The 23112-nt window shown below is 41.7% G+C and overlaps 1 protein-coding gene across 2 annotated transcripts in view; it reads right to left on the bottom strand.

Moving 5' to 3' along the window:
- ZEB2 (zinc finger E-box binding homeobox 2) overlaps nt 1–22781 on the bottom strand; it is a 126461-nt gene extending 103680 nt beyond the window's left edge. The window contains exons 1-2 of one of the 2 annotated variants that reach the window (XM_067549495.1): nt 22361–22781; nt 19895–20032 (exon numbers count right to left, since the gene is read on the bottom strand). In XM_067549495.1, the coding sequence (XP_067405596.1) occupies nt 19895–19967 (73 nt within the window). In that variant the 5' untranslated portion in view covers nt 19968–20032; nt 22361–22781. Of the gene's footprint in view, nt 1–19894; nt 20251–22360 lie in introns of those variants that run through there. The other variant, XM_067549496.1, reaches the window with a different exon arrangement.
- Nucleotides 22782–23112: the final 331 nt, after the last annotated feature.

The raw sequence follows: 23112 nt of genomic DNA, 5'->3' as shown, positions 1-23112 counted from the left end.
TAAAGTACTGTGAATACACATAGATATTAATTCTTGTTTCATTCTTCCAGGCTGTGCTGTATCTGATTTTCTACACTTCACTGGGCATCCCTCAGTTCAGTTACACTACACTTGCACTCTACAATTTGTCTCTAAAAGGTTCCCAAAATTATGAAACATCTTGTCTGCTGCATGACCTGTTCACCAGAGTGCCTCAAAGTGAGGCACATGCATACATACAGAAAGGATGGCACTAAAAAAATGTTTTCTGCTCAGAGCCCTGTACAAGTGGCCCAGTACACCACTGCCATTGTTCAGGAGTGGTTTTAAAGATAAATGGCTGCATGTTAACCAGATTTGACATGCTGTACAAAAGCAGCCACCTTTGGTCCCATGACACAGCCAACTAGAAAACACAACAAGCAATCCTGGCAAAGATGTCCGACATGAATAAAAGCACAACAATTTGTCACATAGTCATTACAAAATGTTCGAGGCTTTAGGGCTTGTCATAGGACAGCAAAGATAAGACAGTGTGCAGAATAGTGAAGTCTGAGAATTCTTGGGAGGTGGAAGAGTTAAACTTGAGAAAAGCTCTAATAGTTGCAAAGGGGATATTTTCATTTGGTTCTTCCCAAGGACTAAGATGCCGTAACTAATTAAATGAAGACGCTTGGTTGTTTTGATAGATGATTGAAATCTGACATGTAATGTAGAAACATTTCAGTTTACTTTAGATTTCTGGAATATACAAAGCTACTTTTTTTCGCCAGATTGTTATAACAGTAAAAGTTGCATAGCTTAGTTTACAAAATAGTAGGCATCATTTATCTTGGGTCAACTCCTGCTCACATTTCTTATGTTACTAGTGCTTACTCATGGGAATGGGCCCACAAAATTCAAAGGGCCTAATTATGGCTAAAGAGTTATGTGTACATAAACTGAGCAAGATCCAGTCCCTTGACTTCTTTCGGGTTTACGTGATATTAAAGAGAAAATAAAAACCAAAAACTTTTGCTCAGTTTGTGAAAGCTGAATTTCTACATTGAACCTGATTCTAAATCTTTCCATTGACATAAATGGGCACCAGATGATCTTTTACGAGCCAAATCTGGGTCCCACTGATGTCAATGGCAAAACTCCCATTTTCTTCAATGGGAACAGGATTTGGACCTATATGTATTCCTTTATGTTTCAACTTATCCTTACTGCTCCTAAATTGAAATGAGATTCAAATGCTTCAGTGCATCTGCTTTCTAAGCTCTATATAACAGAGCTCACATTTTAAAGGACCTTCCAGTCAATAATCATCATTGCTTCAGTGATTATTGCTAGCTTCTGCCCATTCAATGGTAAGAATAATAGTTTTTTACAAGCTAAATTGTATTCTAAATTAGAATAATCAGATATATAACAAAGTATAAGAATTTGATTATTTGATACATTTATTCATAATTAACTTAGTCAATTTCCTTTGCATCTGATTAGTTTATAATGAAACCATAATAATAAATAATACTTCTGCAGCTACTAAAAATCTCAAAGTGCTTTGTAAATACTAAACCTTACAAAAAACATTTGAAGTAGGTAAGGATTATTTCCCCATGATGCTGTACCAATAAGGTACAGGAAAACAAGCACAGAGAGATTAACTAACATGCCTGAGAGCACAAATGGCTCTTGGTGCAGAACTTGTCTTCCACAGCTATACAGTGGTATAATTCCACTGACTACACACTGGTGGAGGGGAGATCAGACCCAGGTCCAAAAAGTCCAAAGAATCAACACTAGAATCCAGGTCTCCTGACTCACAGTCCTGTGCCCTAACCAGAACATTTTCCTACTATATGCTCTAAAATTCACAGGTTTATAGGCTTACCAAAAGGGAAAACAAATGTCTCTAAGAAAAGTTAACTGTTACATTGGAGATAGAGTAATAAAATGATTTGCAATATTATGGTATTACGTGGGTAACAAAGGCCTTATAGGTGTAGACTAGCTTTCTTTAATTATGTATTTCTGGTTTTATAACTCAAAGTTTATGAAAAGCACAGATCATCTAGGAAAAATATCTGTATACATAACCTATTTAACAGTTCTTTTATAGTTCTGCGATGAAATATTAAATAAATGTTTATAAGAAGAGTTTTAAAGAAAATAGCAGTTCTGTTGAGACTTTTCTAGTGCATTGCATTAATTGTATCTAAGAAATTATGATTTCAATGTCATATTAGCACCTATTTTGTTTTGAAGTATCTATACTGTAGTATTTAAACTCAGCACAGATTGCTAATGTCTTTTTGGGGCAGCATAATTTAAACACATTCAGTATGACTGAGGACTTCAATCAACATTTTGGCCTTGTAAAGAATCTTAACCAGGCATTTTGTTTAGTTAAACTCTATCTGATGCCATGACACATGTAGTAGGATTGCTTTTAGAAAGTGCAAAACTGATATATTGTGCATCTATGGCAGCATTTGTTCAGTATTCACTACAAACAGGAGAGAAAAGATACAGAATGCATGGATTGATTTTCAAATTACCTCAATATTTTGAAAACATTTTCACCTGCATGCTGAGAATGCTAAGAATGGGAAGGAAGGCAATTGTGCATTTGCACAGCCTCCACTGCATTCATTTATAAATTACCTCATCACTGACTGAAATTAACACTGATTCTTACAGGCAATTTCTCAATTTCCAATGCTAATTACATTTTTTTTACTTTTAAATTCTGTACCACCTGTTTTGGGCAAGACATCTTAGGCAGCGCGACCGCATTTAATCACAATTTTAATTAACCGCCCTGTAGATGTGAAAAAGAAGCAATTATAATGTAGATGAATGATGATTTTTCTGCATTAAATTGTTTTGTTTCCCCGGTATGTTGATTGTAACACAGCACACAAATACAGTAACTGTACAATTTTTTTCTATTGTAATTTAGTAATTGTTTTTGGAAAACCAGTTTGGGAATGAGTGACTTCATCTGTTTACAAATTGATTGATACTGTTAACTCACTGATTGCTGCAGCATACATTTTGTATTGCACAGCCTAACGTAAAATATAATTAGGCATGCATAGACTTTGAAGCACCATTTTGGAATCTGAAAATCTACTGTAGCTGAAGTATGTTTTCTTTGAACATACTAGTATCAGTTGGGGCTGATGGTATGATAATCAAAAAGCAATGGGTTTTCCAATTCCACCACTGGTAGAAACCCTCGGATTTAATCTGATAGTCTAATGTAGTAAGTTTTTTGAATAGTGCTGTAGCAGGCCTGGGAGCTGGGGGCTGGCAAGTCGGAAAGCTTGCACAACTCACTCAGATCAGTATCACGAGAAGCATACAAGTGATGTAAAGAAACAATGATGGAAAAAAAAAAGAGCTGTAGCTTATAAAATCAAGGAATTGTTACTGGAACAATGCACTCGTGTGCTGTGGCACTGGCTATCTCCAGTGACACATTACAGTAGGATAAGATCTCATTTAGACTCATGGCTTGCAGAAAAAAGTCTTTAAAGTTTTATATATATATATATAAATATAAATATAAATATCAATGAAGAGAAATTCAAAGATCTTATTTATGTGAAGCAAAGTCTGTTTTCTTTCTCATGGAGGGACATAACATTGGAGTAGGAAAGAAGTAGATGTCCAATGCTAGCAACACCTGTGTATTTGGAATTGAAGGCTGAACAAGTACAGTGCCATGGATAGACTTTGAGTACTGTCCTGGAGGGGATTATCTACCCTATAGGGTGACTTCCATTGAACAACACGGGTTCCTGTATAAAATGCATTCCTTTCCCTCAGAACAGGTGGAATTGTAAGGCTCCAGGACTGTAGTTTTAGTCCCATAATACCTCAAGAACATTATCTCTCCCGAGCAACCTACCAGTGGGGCTAAAAGTGAGTGTGACCATGAAAGAAGCTATAGCTCATTGGTACCAGCTGTCTCCTGTATGATTTCCTTCTTTTCCAATTCTCATGCTGTGATATCCTTAGCCACAAGAGTTTGTAAAGAGGTGAAAAGTAATTTGGTCTATGTAATATCCTGTCACAGTCAGGTTTATGTTGTAATCAACAGCACTTGTAAAGCAGGGAAAGGTACAAACAGAGGAGAGTAAGTCAATATTGGACCCAATCCTGCTCTCCTGAAGTCAGTGAGAGTTTTGCTAGTAGCATCAGTGGGACCATGGTCGAGACCACTTTTAGGATATTGTTAGGAGCCTTAGATCTTCTGTCTGTTTTATAAATATTTGCTAATAAAGTATTAATAGGAAACATAAAATTTACACGCAGGCTCCTTTTGAATGTTTAGTAAGAGTCCATCTTACCCATACATAAAAAGGGCTGTTATCTCACCGTGCAGATTTACATGCGTAACTCACATTTACTCTTATGGGACTTAGGTGCATAAATCTCTCATGCATCTAGAGAAGAATAGACCACATAAGGTCTTGTCATCTATACTGCTAGTAGCTTTAAGTCCCTTGAATTCACAAAGCTATACAAAAATTAACCATTAAAGCTTATTCTGTGCAAACTGCCCCCCAACATATATCTCCCAGCTTGCTATTTGAAGTACTTGATGTAAATGCATACTGAGAAAAGGTACCACAGAAAGCAAGCCCATTCATTTCAGTTAGTAAAACTGTCATAGCTGAAAGGAAGCAGACTAAGGGCAGGTAGAAAAATTGTACAGGTTTTGCCCAGCAGATTCAATTTCAGATTTAGGCTCTAGACAGACTGAACTGTTTGGAGAAAAAATACTTTCATTTTGTTGAGCATTCCCTTCCCCTCTTCCCCTACTACTATTTACAGTCCTCAAATAAAGCACCATGTATTAGAAAAGAATAAGACAAAATACCTCTGTTAGAATGATAGAATCTTTACACAATCAAACTAAGAGGCTCTGCCTACAAAAATAACAGGAAAAAACCCCCAAATATCTTTTATTTCATAAACTTGTTAAGCTAAAATGTTCATTAGGAATCCTGCAAAACAACATCTGTGTTCCTGCTGGGATCTGATGTCTCACCACAAACCTTTCCATAAGCACTTTGTTTTTTATATGGAAGAAGAGGAAAATACCTGATCCCAAGCCCCAGTTAGTCGCAGCTCCCTATATCTTCACACCCTGACCTACTGAACATTCCTTCCAGCAAGCCACTGCTTCCCATGGCTACTTCCTCAGTGCACGCTAGCTAACTAATCTCTTAGCAAACACTTGCAGCAAACCTGAACAGAGTTTAAAAAGAAGACAAAAAACTTTTTAGAGATAAAGCCTAAGGCATCTACAACAGGAGACAATCAGAATCTAAATTTAGGACCAGCTAAACTTGAGTTTTCTGCTGAGATATAATGTTGTGCCCATCCAACGAACATATTTTTAAAAATCTAAAACCTGCTTCCTTTCCACTAACCTGCCATAAAGTAGCTTTCTTTACTTTTGCCTGCCAATAATCATGCGACTGTGCTTACAGGTATTTGCAAAGTGCTCTTTTTATCACAGCAGCACCATTGGGATGATATGTCATTTGAAAAGTCCAACCAGCTGGCCCTGTCTGCACAGAGGGTAACCTTTCTTTAGGAGCTTATAAGAAAATCCACTGTTGAAATAAATAACAACTCTCAACAAATGATCAAAGAAAAAATAAATCTTTTACCCTAATAAGACTTTTTAAAACTGAAATCCCATTTTTAACTGGGTAACAGTTAAGAGGCAAGTGGTCACCTATCTATCTGGGAGCTATGTTTTAAATGTTTGCGGCATAGAAAGCGTACAGACAAATGGATCAGTGGTTCTTTGGGAGCAAAAGCTTTTAAAATAAAGTTCATATGTAGTATATGAAAACATATTGTTTGGAATTTAAGTTCTAATATCTAGGAATAAACAGAGCATTAAATCAAGCAATACTGTGACAAGGCCAATATGCACATGGATGATGCCAGCGAGGCATCTCCAGCCCTTTGTTCACAGCTTAACAAAACTGTGCCGTCACACCACTTTAGCTCAACAGTGCCTGTCGAATGGGCATCAGCAGATCAGCCAATGCCTGTCACACACACAGCTGAAAAACTGTTTGAAAGCGAGGCTTACTTTAGCACAAGTCTGGTAGGAAAAGTAAGAAGGATTTTTAACCATCCAGTAAAGACCAATAAATAAATAATTTTGAACATAAGCAAAAATATTTACAGCCCACTCCCCAAGAGAAGTAACATAGTGTTCGTTTCTACCGTGGAAAAGCAACCAGAAGTGGCTCTATTACTCTAGAATATCTTTGATATTTTGCTTCTTTTAATGCAAGAGGGAGAGGGTGTTTTCCGAATAAGATTTAGAGCTATTTTTACTAAATAAAATTATATGGGGTGTTTTTCACCCTGATTTTTAAAAATCATCTATTTAAAAAAAATGTTTTATGTCATCTTGATCTGAGGCCTCATGCAACAGAGGATAAAATGAAATAACATTTTCAAGGAAATGTGTGTGTGGGGGGGAAGGTTTCTAATTATCTTTGCAGATAAACATATCTCACGCCTCTTTTTTAGCTGATCAAAATATGTTTTCACTGGTGTTAACAACCTTTTCAGTCAATTTTCTTAACATTTGTGGTGCATAAACATGATACTACTGCAGAAAAGAATGGCAGCAAAGTAAGCTTGTTAATTCTAATGCTGGCAATTTTTGATGATTACTTCCCTCTTTATTTTCCTTTTTTTTTTAATGCTTCTCTTCAAAATCCATGGGAGATTCCCTAGAACTTTAGCATGATCTGATTAGGTCTCACCATTCCTCTTTAGGCATCCAATCAGATTAAACTGGAGTTTGTGCACAGTAAGGTCTCAGAGCTAGTCTTTCCTGGTCCTAGAAACATGACAAAGGTACCTGGTCCTCCAGCCCTGAAATGCTTCACTGTATCCAGTACTATTAAGACCTAAAACATTTAGAATTGATGTTTTTCCCCCACTAAAGTTGAAAAGCTTAGCCTCTTTCTCTCTGTGTGTGTCTTTCACTCTGCTGCTGTCAGTTTGCTGCCTGCACTTTAGCTGTCTCTTTCCCAGTCCCTACCCTGTCAGTTTCTGGCCTGCCAATTTCAACTTGAAGCTTGACTGGGCTGATTTGATGCAAATACCTCCAGGGAAAACCCTGAAACTGATGAACAGTTATGTCAAGTCGATTTTGCACCATCGGGAAAAGGTAACCTCTGCGAGAAAAAAAAACAACAAGGTTAAAGAGACAAGGGCTTTCCACGTGTAATACCACTGCTGCACATCTCGTTCACTGTTTACCATCCCTCAGAAATTGTAACTGTCAGAATTAGTCCTAATTGCAGATGCGAAAGCTGCCATTATAATAAAAACGGAGGCAGTGCAGGCATTAAATATAGCAGCCTAATTTGTGAGACTACTGAAAAGGTAGAGTAAATGAATATTTCATTACTTTAATTACCAGGGACTACTCTTTTCTTGCTGTCTTATGATAAGTGTTGCTGTAACTAGCAACAGCAAACATCCACTAAAACATAAAGTGCAATAATAGTACTGCTGTCAGGATCACTGCTTTAAAATGGGGCGGGAGGGGGGATATAATGGTTTATCTATTTCTAGAGATTCAGGGGAGTAGAGGATGGAAACTCACTGAATGTCAAAAAAACAAAGAGGTGAGTAAACAGGTTTTAGCCACCCAAAAAAAAAAAAAAAAAAAAAATGGCCCAGAGGGGGGAAAAAAAGTCGAGGACACATTTGAAATTCCAGCCTTTAAAAGAATGCTTGCAAGTGGGAAGCCTATTGGCAACCTTTTTTACAGGCGAAGTTCAGTGCTGTGTCGCGGTATGAACATGGGCCAGCGAATCAGAGGGTGTATTTTGGAGGCTGGGGCCATGCTGGGTGTGAAATGATTAAGCGAAGGATGGTGGTGGTGGTGGTGGTGGCTGTGGAGGGAGGGGGACGTTACAAACCGGCAAAGGTTCTTCGGAAGAGGCTGGGAGGCGTCAAGGTAGAAGGAGCCGGCTTGAGATTGGCTTCGCGGGCAGCTCGAGAGCCCTGGCTCCTGAGAACTGGGGAGTAGCAATAATTGCTCAGACTTGACCCTCGTGAAATCCCTGGGTGCCGCTGCACCAACGTCAGTCGCAGGTAGAGGAGGGCTGGGCGCGGGGGGCGGCGGGGCTGAGACTGGCTGAAGCCAGCCTGTCTCCGCAGTTCTCACTGTCCCAGAGGAGGTGTTTGTTCGACATCGCCGTTTGACAGCACTGAAACACTGCGGCCAGAAGCCCTATCAAAGAGCCCGTATCGTTTGTGGTCTGGGTTTCACAAGGCCCGGCTCCCTCACACTCCAGCTGCACAAGTGTAAAAGCCCACACCTTTCTAAGTGGTCCAGGGTCAGTTCACATTTCCTTTTGATATTAGGACTGTAAAGACGGCTCCGAGAGGCCACTGCAACGGGCTGTGAAGGCTATCCCCCCCCCCCTTTGCAAGCAGCTCGCTTTCAAACGCCTGACGTTAGGCACTGAAGAAGAGGAAGTGTCCCCCTCTGAGCCCCCCCATCTGTCCTCACTCACACTGCTCGCTCGCAGACTGAGCAGGGGCCGTCGACACCGGCCTGTAAACTGGTGGGGCGCATGCACATCTCCTGCGCCGTGCGCCCCACCAAGCAGAGAGGCTGGGATAAAGGCACGCCGCGGGAGGAGAGGGGGCGTTAGCACAGAAAGGCTGGGGGCCAGCCACCGGTGCTGGTTCATTTTATGATGGGACTTTCCCAGGTCCCCTCTGCCCTATGTTCAAAGGCAGGGTGACGGCACAAATCCAGCGGAGGCGGACTCGAACCAGAAGGGCTGGGATTCGGGGTTTAGTCAAGCAGGTTTTTTTCTCCCTCCTCGAGTCCAGCCCTGCACCACCCCCGCGGAAAGGGCGGGGGGGGAAGGGAATTAATGGTGTAAAGGTCGGAGATACAGGCCATGGGCCCGATCCTGCTTCCCCTGCAATCAGTGGCCAAACTTCCATCGACTGGCTGCCGACGATTACAGCCCCCTGCTCTGTATCCCGTTAGCAAACGACTCTTGGCAGAGTCAGTCAGGATGACTGGAGCATTGGCTGGGCCATTTACAGTGCCTGCGATGTATCCACTAGCTGGGGCGGGCGGACCCCGTGCGAATCTGAGATGCTACGATATCTTAATCTGTTGATCTGTTATTGATTCTTTCTCTCGCCTGTGACCTTGCTAGCAGGGGCTGCCCCACCCAAGAACCAAATCCAGTGTGCAGAGAACAGCGTGCTCCGGTCACTGAAGTAGCGCAGAACGGCTAGCGGTGACTAAGGAGAAAGAGACGCTCTATAAAACTCCGCCTGTCCCCACTGCCAGAAAATCCTGCCACGAAGGACACAGGCCAGGTGGGAGCACGCAAAGGTCACCTGGAGTCACTCGTTCCAGTGGCAGAACAGCTCCCGGGAAGGGCTTTTTCCGCCTGCCTGGCGCGATGACATTCTGTCCCCCTGCGATGCAGCCATAAAAGAGTAAAGGAGTCTTCTAAACTTCCTAATTATTTCCTAATTGCTCGCTCGCAAGGAGAGGCACCTCTCCACTCGGGTTAGTTAGCTAACTTCGAAGCTGCAAAGGTTCCAGCGAGGCTAACACGCACCTGGATAGCAGTGAAGGACTGTATGTTTGGCAGATCTGCTACAACGTAGTTTCAGGGCCCTTGACACGACCAGATTCTTAGAGACCAAGAAAACGAAGTGTAGCAAAGACAGATGTGTACAGATGTGTGTGTGTGGAATAGTCCACAGTGCTCACTGCACAGATTTACAGAGCTACGTCTCTGTCAATCATTTGTGTGATTAGCTTTGTTTTCTCATCACAGGGGAAAAATGTTCTGGCCCAAAGTCATCGTCTAAACACATCGCTGCTCCAATCTATGGGGAAGTTCGGCTCAGCCTGGCTCTCCACAGTGAACCACGGACCCCAAACACCTCGTGAACTCTGGGCAAATTCGGATGCAGCTTCGGCGCTGGCTCTGACCTTTGAAACAAGGGGCCTCCTCTCTGACTCGCAACCAGGTGACAAGCATTTCTGCCTCGTGTTGTCTGGCAAAGCGGCAGCCCTCCAGGCTTCCCCGTGCAAAGCAAATTCAAAACACTAATAACCAAACCTGTAAACAAATCTAAATCACGGTGCTAATTACATTCCTGCAATCCGCACGGATAGATGTAAAGATAGGAAGCTGACGGGAGTTTCTACTTGGAACAATTTGCTTCAACTGAGCTTCTCGACCTGTTCCTCTTTTCACTCCTTCTTTAACCCATGCCTCTTCTCTCCTCCTCCTCCTCCACGTTAGCTTTTAGAAGCAACATCACTACTCAGTTTACACCACTCGATTCACTCGAAACATACGTGTTTTGATTAGTAGTTATGTCCTGCTTGCATCTTCACTTCGTACTCGACGAGGTACTGCTCGTTTCTCTTCTTCGTGTGTGTATCTATCCTAACTTCCCCGCGAAAGACCCGAGGAGAAACATGCAAAGCTTGCACTGCTGCCGAGAAAGAGGACAAAGTTTAACTCGGATGCTGGCAATCACGAAATGACTCCTAGGCAGATTTCGAGCAAGAGATCGGAGTTGCTGAATTTTGGTCTTTGATTTCTATTTGTATGTTATTGCTACTGCTAAGGTTGTTGCCAACCTCAATTAGATCACAAATGAGATCAGTTTAATTCATCTCCCAAAACTGTGACCTGACCATGGTCTGAAAGTATTCAAAACCGCATTTTAAGCCTCCCTTTGATTTCTAAAGGAATACTGCATGCTTGGTCATTCATACAAATAACATAAAACGTAATTATGGGATGATTTGGCAGATGACATTGCTGCCAAAATAAACTCCATGCCAAATACTGTAATGTTGCTGCTGCTGCCCTGGGATTTGAGTGCACAGTGCCCTTTTATAAGGCTGGAGTTCGTGATATGTGTGCGTGTGTGTTATATTGAGGCGTTGAATGGAATTGGGGGGAAAGACTGCAACAGCAGCGAGCGCACCACATGAAAACCCACAGATAAAAACTGCTGTATCACCTAGAAGGGAAGTGGATCTGCACTATCAAATCACCAGAAGGCTGTGACAAAGGGAGCTTGCAGCTTGACACACGGGTAACAACATAGCAAACACCTTTAATTCTGTCATGTCTCATACCCTTTGCTTTCTCACACATTTGTGGCTGCTCTAACATTGACACCTACACGTTTTAAAAACTAAATAAGGCAATCTTATTTAAACTAAAAAAAAAAAACCAACACCTGAAAAGTTATTCTTATGCCCAGCAAAAAATAACCCATCGTTAACTCTTTCCTCGCATAACTGGGGTACCATGGTAAGGCAATGAAATGGGGCAGCCTGATAAGGTGAAAGTGTAGTTTCAAATGATTATATGTTTTGAAAACAGGACTCCTCAAAGATGGAGACAGAGATAATATGACTTTCAGACCTAGATCCTTACAGATTTGCAAGTTTATACTCTTCTTTAAAAAACAAAACAAAACTATTTGACTGTTCAGGACAGACTCCTACACTCATCTAAATCACCTTGCAGATTTATTAGGAGGGCCTGCAAGTTTTCAAACGATATTTTGGAAAATCATTCCATATAAATATATGCCCTGAGAATTTTTTTTTCCAGGTTGATTTTGGTATAACTCTGTCGCCATTTATGAATCTGATTGGAGCTATAGCTCAAGCCAAATGATTCAGTTATAAGTGAGAAAACTATGTTGTTGGTTGACTAGCTTCAATGGTCTAAAAACATGTCAGGCTCTTTTATTCCTTCCTCTCTGTTATGCAAACCGCTATATGAACAATCATAACTTGGAACTCCCAAAGAAAGTCCCTCTGGGGACACGAGTCTGATCTGATGAGTGCAAGTATATAGCACACAAAGAGTTAAACAGTTTTCCAGCATTACTGGGTAGGTTAATATCACAGCTGCCTGGTAAAGCATTATCCCAGCACCTCACTTAACAAAAGCCTCCTTTTGCAAACAGACTTCTACTTTCCCCCAAGTGTCCAAAGGTGTTTACTGAAGTAAATCTGCCTAAATCCTCCTTTGCTTGAGTCATGGGGGTGGGCGGGGGCGGGGGTAGAAGGTGTAGAGATAATCTCTTTTTGTAAATTCTGTAAATCGTCTGGGAAAAAATCAGGAATCTGTGTCACATGCTTCTGTTCAACTGGTAACATCTCGGTTAGTGTGCTCTTTAAGAGTGAAATCTGCCATAGGAGCTATAGGGAAATAAAACATCCCTCCCCGCTTCGCATGGTTCAAATTGGTCTGCTCTCTCAAAGTTGCTTTAGCACGTTTAATCTATTTGCTGATGGGAAAAAAGAACCCGTTAGTATCTTAAAAGCGGTTTCTGCAAAATGACAGTTTGGTAGGCAGGAGATAGTAGAGTTGAAAACTTGTCACTTAAGATTTCTGCACTACCCTGGTTGTTCTAATACCAGCAACTGCATCTTACTTTTTTACGTGTTGCAAATGGAGAAAACAACACAGGGATTTTTGACAGGTCTGCCTGAAAGGGCTTAAAGACTTCTCAGTAAGCAGGATTCGGTTATAAATAAACCTGCTCTTGGTGAGAAAAAGTGAATATAACCCAAATCTCAGCCATTTTTTTTTTTTTTTAGAACTGGCTCGCTAAGAAACGCAGAGTGACTTCTGAAAAACAAGCAGACAAGAAATCGGGGTGGGGTGGGGGGAGGAGAATGGAGGTAGACGTGAACACAAGAGACACGAGAAAACTTGGCTAACGCAACGTACACAAATGGAACATTTTCCCCTTTACACTTTTTTGGCTGTTGTGGGGGTGGGGGGGGGGAGGTTGGGTGTTTATTTTTCTTTGGGGGGCTATTATTTCGCTCGAGCCAGCAAATGTGACATCTCGCAAGCCAAAGAACTGGGCAGGCTTTTTTTCTTTCCCAAGGAGTTGCCACTTTTCTCCTGTCGTGTCCCTGGAGGGAAAGAAACACTCCAGCCCAACTCACCCTATCACCAAAACTCCTCCCCACCCACCAAAGGACGTTTCTTTCACTGCTCTCTTGCCATCGGCGTGGACCAGATCTGCCTCACCTCGACTCCCCAAGGTCATGGCGAGTCAACAATACCAGTAATTAAAACAAAATAATAGGCAGCAGTCAAGAGCTGAGAGTACACACACCTGACCCTCACTATAACAGCCTTCTCCGAGTAGAATCTGATCCCTCTCTGACACTTTTTACCTCAAGTGTTAGTGCGAGTGGCCATGAATAGCACAGGCATGCCATCTTGTAACACTAGCTGCCTGTCAGAAGAGCCAAGGCTGGGTAGAGCAGGATCTATATAAGGCTTGTAACTAGGGGAAGCCCAACAAACAGCTACAAACACCTAAGTTATTTTACTCAGCCTCCACCCTTCTGCTTTTTCCCCCCTCTTCTCACTCTCTCTCTCTCTCTCTCTTTTTTTTCTTTTCATCTTGGCTTTCTGTTGCAGAATGCAAATGTAGCCTGCCGGCGGTGAATGGGCTGAATTGTGATTAAGAAGAAGAAGAGCTCCTTTCTTTGTTCTCCCCTCAGGGGATGTTTACTGGGAGAGACACAGCGGATCAGATATGAAAGGCATTCAGGTCAGCATTGATGTGAGCGAAAGTGAAATCATACCTAAGGCATTCAAAAGACCGCCGTGTCAGGGGTTCAGCTAACGGTGCATCTACTGTGTGTGTCTTCCCTGTTAGGGAGAAAAAAATCTTTCCACAAACAGGCCAAAAAAAAAAAAAAAAAAAAAAAGAGAGAGAGATTTTTTTAATTGCAACAAAATTATAAAAAGTTTTGCCCCTCCCCTGGCGATTAGCTGCCACAGGAGTTAGGGTTATCTTCTCTTATGGACCATGATCTAAATAGGTCAACCTGTATTAACTGTCGCACTTGGGATCATAATTTTTTGGAGGGGAAATGACCATGCCTGAAATGTGAAACCTTTATTTCCTAGGTGCGTCCATATGTACTATATATTATATATGGCTATATTATACATATAAGATTCAATAAGATGTGAGGCTTATTTATTCATACATGAAATTGTAGACATATGCAATCACTTCTCGCCTCCCTCAGAAGCAACTTAAATGATAAAGACAGCGTGACATATAAAAACAGTACAGCACACCTTAAAAAGTAATCTTTTATTGACTTTGGAACTCCTAGGAACACTGCTCAGAGCTTACAGCATAAGAAGACTGTTACCAAAGACAGAAGAAGTTGGTACATAGCTATTTAAGTTAAAATGTTTCAAGGAAAGTCTAGTCATCATAATATTTTTTCATTAAAATGCTTGATGAAGAAATATTTGGATCTTACTTTTTTTAAGTTTATACTTCCCACAGCCTAAATAGTCTTTCAATAGATTTTCCAAGTGGTTAGCTGACACTGTTGGCATAAACAGAGATATGTAAATATATAGGGAACAAAATCACAAATTACAGTTAAGCATACAAAGAGTTAAGAGGTGGCTGCGTTAACAGAGGCTGAAAGGAAAAGGAAAATCACAAATCATGTAAAAAAGACTAAAAAATAATCAACAGGATTATCTTTAGTCGTGTTTCAATAACCACCCTCTCTATTTGAATTTCTTTACACCTTTAGAATCTTAGTTAAAATATATAATTTGCCTAACGTTAACGTCTGCTTTAATAGTGACATTTAATTCTGAAATATTTTCAACTAGTGTTTCTGCATCACAGATTTCTCTTCTTTTTTCTCTATACTCTAAAAAGATAACTAAAGAGCAATCAAAAAGGTGTCTGACTTGGCCATTCAGACAATTGCACCCTTGTGGGAATGCTGGAATGAATGGTACAGTGGACACCCCAGCACTATTGACGTTATAAACATGTAAATGAAACACATTAGGGCAGACAATCAATTGTCTGTGAGCACTGCAAACCTGCACTCCCTTTCTGTGTGACAGGCACGAAATAGTGTCTACCTTGGGAAGCCATGGTCTTGGAAAAAAAGGACAAAGAGTTCTCTTTCTCAGAGGAGAAAATGCACCTTAAAAGCATTGGGATAATGCAGATGCCAAAAACTGTTGTAAGGCGAAGAATTTCCTATTCCTTGGAATGAATGTGATGGTGCTGTAAAAGAATCAACACCCTTCTTCCCACTTTAAGGGTAGACAGTTTTCTGAGGGAGTATTTTCAGTATGGTTTTATAGCTTGTTTCTCAATCTTCCATGTATTTTCTTTACCTTGAACGGTTTACCGTATATATTTATTTAACTATTAACTTTCAATTCTGTTTCTTTTTTTAAAAAAAAAATATTGATTTTTATGGTCGTTAATTCTTTTTTATTTCAATTTATTTCACAGCAACAACATTAAAAAAAAAAAAAGTTTATCTGTAGATCATGTGCAATAGCTAAAAAGGCTTGTGACAAAACCAGTAAGTGAAAAATTACTGGAAATGGCATATGCTAAATCATTCAACAATATCCAAATTCAGTCGCTTTTTCCTCAAACTCAAAATAAAATCAATAGCTCAGTCTTGACACAGATAACAACCTCCTCTCTTCCGTATCAAAACTTAATCTGGATAGCGAGACATATCTAGAGAGTCATTGCATCTTGGTCACTCTGCATTTAGCAAATCATTTTTTTTTAAATAAACCTATATCCAGATGCCTTTTTAGGTAGTAAAACATTCTCCCAATGAGTTAATCAACTTCAAAAGTAATCTACTTCCAACGGATTTTCACACTTGTACAGATAACTAGGAAAAGGACCGTTCCCAGCTCTAACTTGTACTACCTGAAATTGACTAGGGAGCATCCTCTCGCTTGTATCTGAGACTTAGTCTAGCTATCTCCAAACTTCACCCATCAGGGAAACAAACCCCACTTCTCATTACCCAAAGGCACGAGCTAGATTTCTTTTCTTTTTAAAGGGTGAAGTGAATTCGAATTTTCCCTCTTTCCCAGCATCTCTAGAAAGAGGGTGGCTTTGATTAACGTTCTTAAAGGGAATAATTGTTTCTGCTTGTTTGGTCTGTATTGCCTTTCGGAACAGACGCCTTGAAAGCACTGAACGTTCTCCCTTTTCTTTACAACTGGAAGCGAGATGGCAAAGAAATCAAAGAGAGATGTGTACTGAAACTTCGGAGAAAATTAGACCCAACTTTTCTCTTCTCCTCCACCCCCTCCCCAAAACAATTTTTTCAAAAGGGACAACTCAACCCCCCAGTTCATGCCATTGCAGAGAGATTTGTTTTAAGGAACGCGTTTTTGTATCTGATCATCTCTCCCTAAGAAGGAGAAGGAGGCAGTGATGAGAAATCAATCCCCTTCCCCTTATTTCTAGGGCTCTGCGTGCAGCAGGAAGAGAGAATGGGGCAGCATCTCCAGTGAGACCGCTCCAGCTACAAACACGGGCACCACCAACAGCAAACACCAAACTTTGTAAGTTTCAAACGTCGCTGCTGCGTCGATTCCAGCAGCTTAGCTGTCTGCGTCTGAGAGCGATCACTCTCAAAGGGGGAGTAAGTAAAGAGTGGGGAGAAAAAGAAGGGGGCTTTGGGTTTTCTCTCCTTCTTCAGTGAAAGTACTACAAAGTGAGTCAGGCGACTGGAAATCATCTGACTGAACTTTCCTGAAACCGACACACATTCCTGGGCTGCGGGCTCTTCTTCTTTCCCCACCTTCCAGCCCCTTACTCCTGTTCCCCTCACTTTAGACTTTTCTCTTTAACATATTTTTTCGGGGGATAGTTCCCCCCATTACCATTTATTTTAATATAACCTCTCCCAGCCCCTCCACACACACACACACACAGGTTTCCCTGACACTGCCCTACTGCACCACTCTCCTCTGCTGATCAATTCCGCTATCTTGTAAAATCCCGAGCTTTTTTCTTTCTATCCTATTTAGCTTTGCAGTAATTTTATCCAGCATCGTTTTCTAATACTGAGTCCTGACCGTCCTTACACCCAGCCACCCACCCAGCCACCCACAAAGCCTATAGCACAGTTAGGTACTACTTGTTTCCTTCTATTTTGATCCCCTATATTATATCTTTTTGATTACATTTATATCACTCTAGTTTCCTTGATGTCCATCTATTTTTGCAGCTTTTTAAAATTTTAATGCTATTGCCTTTCCAAGGAATTTCTATGATTTCGATAAGCATCATCATATTTAGTGTTATCAGCAAAGACACAAGCTCAGAAGTGACATCTTTTCCATGAATCCAGGAGAGAAGAAAAATCCACTCAGTTCAGATAAATCCTGGGCAATTCCCCAAGGAAAAGGCATTGGATACGTGCTTGTCGAGAGAGAAAATGAAGAAAGAAAAAAAATCTACCTGCTTCTCAAAACCAGGACATTTCTGACTTAGAAATTAATGAAAGAAGCAGATTATGGAACACAGAGAAAAAAACACTAGGAAACCAAAAAGTAAAAAAATAAAAAATAAAAAAAAAGCATTGGTGGGAGCAAGACAGTGAAGGGAGAAGTTAGACCTTCGTGCAACCAGTGCACACACTTTAAATGAAGTTTGCAGGATCTGTTACCTTAAAAATCGCAATTAAACTTTCTACTCCCAATTGCCCTGGCTTTCTTAAGTTGTTGCACCCCATGAAAACACAATTTCAATAAAGCAACAGAACATATGTCTTTCCGGTCCATGTGTGTTTCCAAAGACTTGTGTGCAATAACTGGGTGTACACGTTACGTTCATTATCTCTCCCACATACATAACCATACAGCTTTTCTAAAATTGCTTTTACATTTTTTTTTTTTTGCTGATCAAATTGTTTTGGAAAACATGAAACACATAGGTAGGTACACACACTCATCATAGAACATGTGATAGGTTTAATGCGCTAAACTAATAATCTTGTATGAAGAAAACCAAGAAGGATAAAACAAACAAACAGAATATTCTTTAGTGGAAAAGAGCACTTCTGGATGCCTTGCTTTATATCTCATTCTCTTTTCTCTCCAAAATGACTGTTTAACGTAAGAAAAAAGGCTACTTGACACAAAGCTTTTGTTATCCAGTTGATCAGCAACGTGCTTTAGCTACTTGTAAGGGGAAAAAAACCCCACAACAGACATTGATTTTAGAAAATCAATAACCAACATTTAATAAAAAGAACAGAGGAAACACAAGAGAGGAGAGGGAAACATTACGTGTAATTTTAATGTCTACTAAATTACCCAGAGATGAGGGGAAGGGGAGGTCGCCTATGTGAGGACCACCTTAAATAATGACAGACACAGGAGTAAAGGCGGGGTGTGTGTGTGTGTGGGGGGGGGGGGGGCAGAGACTTTAAAAAAAAGATAGCAAGGAACGGATCATTGGGAAGCTGCTCGGAATATATTATTTTAGTTGGTTTTTTTGGTAATACTAAGCCAAGCAAATAGATCAAAGACAACACAAAGGGTAACATAAAGAACAGTTTCTGACTAAAATTCCTCTATCACTCCCCCATATGGCTCGACACCTCCACCACAACAAGAAAAAGACACACACGTACTCTCGCAACCTAGAGAGAAGGAAGGGGGCGGAGGACCGGGGGGGGGGGGGAAGAGAAAGGATCATTTGTTTCTAATCAACATTCTCTTGTCTTTGTGTTTTTCTCCTTCCACCCCCACTCCACCTCTCCACTTAAATTAAGTAGCCCAGCTATAAGCAAATGGGTTCAGGTTCACACAAATATCTTCATTCCTCCTGATCTCCAGAGGAAAGTTGTTGAAAGTGGGGCCGGGATGTCCATTCAGGGGCTCCAGGGTGGCTGGGGGGAGGGGGAAGACGTCCAAACCAACGAAGAAAGGAAGAAACTAGGGAGGGACAGAGACCCACACCAGGGAAGAGCTGCCAAATGTGAGATCAGACCAGAACACCCTGTCCCATTAAACCCAACTTCTCAGTAGCCTGCAGAGACCAGCGGAGAATTGGGCAGGAAACTCATTATTATTAATAATTATTAAGGAGGAAGTTTCATTTTCGAGTCGAGAACAATTTTTTTTTTTAAAAAAAGTCCAGAACTCTCTGCCCATGTGGCTCAGAATTCTCACGGTGCCTTTTTCCCAGGGAATATGGTTTTTCCGTGTGTCCCGTCCCGTCCCCCCCCCCCTTTAATGGAACTATTGCAAATACCTCTCCGCCCCCTCTCGTCTCTCTCTCTCCCCCTGACACCAAGGTCCATGGCTTGGGTGGTTCTGCCAACATGAAAACTGGCCGGAAAGTGGCTTTGGTCTGTTTGAGACTTACATGTCTGGGAGGTAATTCTGCCACTGCAGGCAGCGGTCAAAGAGGGGGAAAAAAAAAGCAGGAGAGAGAGAGAGAGAGAATCCAGCGGGTCCTGGGTGTCGTGAGAAGCCAGGCAGGAGAGACAGGGAGCCCCGGACCGTTAGATTGAGCAGAGGCTCGTCAGGCAGCCGGGGAAGAAACTTTCAGCCTTTCTAAGCCACACGGTCTGCCTGGGGCTCGGGCTCGGTCTCCAGCTTTTCTTCCCAAACCGCCCAGTGATTCTGCAGAACTCAAACTAGAGAAGCCCAAGATCTGGGACTCTGCCCACTTGAGCGGACTTCTCCAAAGGCGCCTGGGGGGCGGTGGGGGGATAAGGAGCGCTCGGTTCGGCTGGGAATGCGCCGGGGGGAAAAAGCTGGGATCCTCCGGCTTCTTTGACACTCACTTTCCCTGGGACTCCCTTGAACTCTCTCTCCCCTCCAGAAATATACAACAGGCGGATCTCTCCTCCGCCACATAGAAAGCGATCGCCAGCAAAACCTGGGCTGCTGCGGTTGCTGCTGGGTGGTTTTTTCTCTCTCTCCCCCCCTCCCCTCTGTCTCTCTCGTGGAGTCGAAAGGAAAAGTTTGATTCAGGGTTTTCTTACCGTTTTTCCTTCTTGGATTGGCTTGTTTTCGCCTCTTACACCTGGGGCCATCCGCCATGATCTGCTGCTTCATTGATAAGAGTGGATCAGATGGCAGTTCGCATGGACTCGACTCCCTGATTCAGCAGCACGCAGGCTCTGTGTAACAACCAAACACAGCAACAATGTGGGCATTGGTATATCCCATTTAAATGCAGGGCGCCAAAGGGAACCCAAATATTCACCCGAAAAAGAACCCATCCACACACACACACAAAGATCTGTTGTGCTGGGGGGAGGTGGGAGCGGAGATTAAATTGATCGCCTTCCTTCCCAGCCGGCCAGGTTTTTAATTTTTTTTTTTTTTTTTGTATTGCACCAGCAAAGGAGATCAGAGAGACAAGAATTACATCTTCAAAATGAGTCATAACTCATGACCGTATGAGGGAATGCACAGGCTCGTACATTAGCCTGTTTGACTCAGTGCTAGGCGGACCATTTCCTCCTAAAAGTACTTTAGTCTGACAGTGTAACTTGCTTTCCCAGGCAAATGTTCTCCTTTATCTCTATTTGTATTTTTGTTAGGGGCACTTCGGCAAACTGATGGGAGCAACGGAGAAACATAGCTCTCTCTCGCCCTCCTCCCCTGTGGGGTAAGGCGCAGGATTGAGACCTCACTTCTCCCCCCACCCCCCACCAACAATGAGAAGTGTAATTATAAACCTCCGTCACCTTTTTAGTCAGTTTGACAATATTCATTGTAGGGTTCCCCCTGCCCATTAAACAAAGCTGCAGCATGTCTTCCGCCCCCCCCCCCCCACCACCCCCGCCCGAGAAAAGAAACAGAAATCAAAACTACTGCTGTCAGTGTTTTCAGGCTTTCTAAATGATCATATCCTTTTCGACTTGTAAACTTTCGTACCTATATCTATCTACACACACAGGGCTTTATTTGAGACTGAATCTGTCAAAACTGGAGTGGGGCAGCACTTGGTTTGCTTAATACAAGGATTCTGAAACGAAGTCTATCTTGAAGAAGATGCTGTAGCTTTAAAGATGCTTTGACTTGAGGATTAGTTTAAACGGGGCTATAAAAGAAGTAACAGATGCAAACTGTAAAACAAGGGCAATTAACCCTTGCTCTCCTGAACAAAATCCACCCTAGCCTCAGCATCTATTGTCTACTCCTGTGCTCACACAAAACGGAGATATTGATGACCTGTCTCAACACATTTTGTAACAAAGTGGATTTGGGTTTTATTTTCCATTTTAACTTTGGCAAAGAGTTACATCAGGAGTGATCAGTGAAGTGTGCTGTTCTTACAATTTATTTGCTCTAAATTCCCCTTTCGTAAGCTTTTGATTATAAAGCCAGGTCCATGTGCAGGTAAGTGTATGTGAATATGCAGATGGTCTGTACAAAGTCAATATGTTTACTCACAGCCTACAGCAAATGAATCCAGGTTGATAAAGTAAGCTGGTCATGTTATGGACATGGATGTATGTGTGTGGGAAAGGGAGAGATTGAGAATGCGTGCAGAAAACTTGATATTTGCTAGTTATTTCTTACTCTGCACCTTGTAACCTCTATATCATCATTACAGATCAAACACAGGATATCTGAAAGTAAGTAGGAGATGAACAAATTCATAAAAGCCCGGACCTGTAAGCTTTCTTTGACAATTGGCGTAATAATGCAAAAAGACCAATGGTGAATTGTTTTAAATGTATTTATATATTTGCTCTATTCCTTAGCAGTAAACAGAAAAGTTGCCAATAATTTTAAACCTTGAGTTCTTGAGAAAGGTTTTCTTCCCAGCTGGATTGACTATTTTTTGTAAACGACTTTTAAGTTCCAGTCAATACTTTCACTTCTTTCTTTAGGATCCCAGAACCTGAGGTGTTACTTCACCAGCCTCACAAAATAAAATAAAGAAATGAAACTTACTAGGCAGACAAAACAGCAAACTTTCTATTTGGGGAAACACATCTTTGCTGGGACTTCTGAAGCAGGCTGCAGCTAAAATACTGTCCAACCGTGCTCCCTGTGCATGCACAGTGCGTGCAAATCACTAACAGGTACATGCAAACTTTAAGATGATCCTATGTGAATCTTAAAATAAAAGAGCAGAGAGGTTTTTTGAAAGAACGAATTCCTTTCTTTGCACTAAAACTTCTACTGTCATAATTGCAAAATACACCTTTAATACCTGTCTGGACAGGTACTGGGGGAAAATAACAGCAGAGAACGGTTCGCCATACAAGAACTAACCCCTTCTGAAAATTGATGCTCAGTGACTTGAGATTTCAGTTCAAAATGAGATTTCCCAACTATAACCAAGCAGAATAAGCCACCGCACTCGAAATAAAAAACAAGAGAAAAGAAAAAAAAAGAAAAAAAGAAAGAAAGAAAGAAAACCCCCCCACGAGACGGTGCAAGGGGACGGGGAAGAAAAAGACAAGAAAGAAATTAAATTCAGAACCTACCTGCGAAGTCTTGTTTGTAGTTTTGGCCAGAAATGGTGAGAAGAAAAAGCTTGAAGAAACCGCGAAGTATAGGAGAAAAGGTGAAGGGAATTGCAGCTCCTGGAGAAATTGTAAAAAAGCCTTGCAAAGAGTTGTCGGAAGGACCGTTATTCCTGCTGGGCAGGTTAGGACTGATCTCTTTCTGCCACTCCAGGAAACACAAACCTGGGGACGGACTGACGTGTTACGCCTCTTCTAATGACATTTTTTTCTTTTTCTTTTCTGTAGGAGAGAGAGGAGAGACCCTGAAACACACGCCACCTATCTTTGTGGGGAGGGATAATTGAAGAGCACCAAACGTGAGCATCATGTGGAAACGTGATCGCCAAGTTTCTCTCTGGGAAAGGATCTGGGATAGATTATACCTTGAAGTCTCCGCAAACGCTTTAGTGGAAGAAATGAAATTCCACCTCCCTCCCGCTCTGTCTCCCTCCTCCCTCCCGCCGACCCTCGCTCCCTTTCCTCCCTCCCGCCCCCCCCAACCATCAAGTCTTTGGCATCATTATCCTCTTCACTAAATCCTACTGGATACAAGGCGGAAAACGGTGAACACCATTCACAGAACTGGATAACTCAACGGAACTGAAAGTTAAAGGGAGCGATCCTGTGTCTTTCAATCAAGATCCCTGCTTCTTCTCACAGAGATATGTCTAATGGCCAGATTCACTTGGGTAGATTTTTCAGCATGGATTCTAGCACGAAAGTCTCTTCTT

Source organism: Emydura macquarii, unplaced genomic scaffold (assembly GCF_026122565.2).
Source record: "Emydura macquarii macquarii isolate MOO-44397 ecotype Brisbane River unplaced genomic scaffold, CSIRO-AGI_Emac_v2 contig_1253, whole genome shotgun sequence".
NCBI lineage: Eukaryota > Metazoa > Chordata > Testudines > Chelidae > Emydura > Emydura macquarii.
Note: the sequence above shows the minus strand (reverse complement) of the source record. Positions and strands in the feature narration are given on the sequence as shown.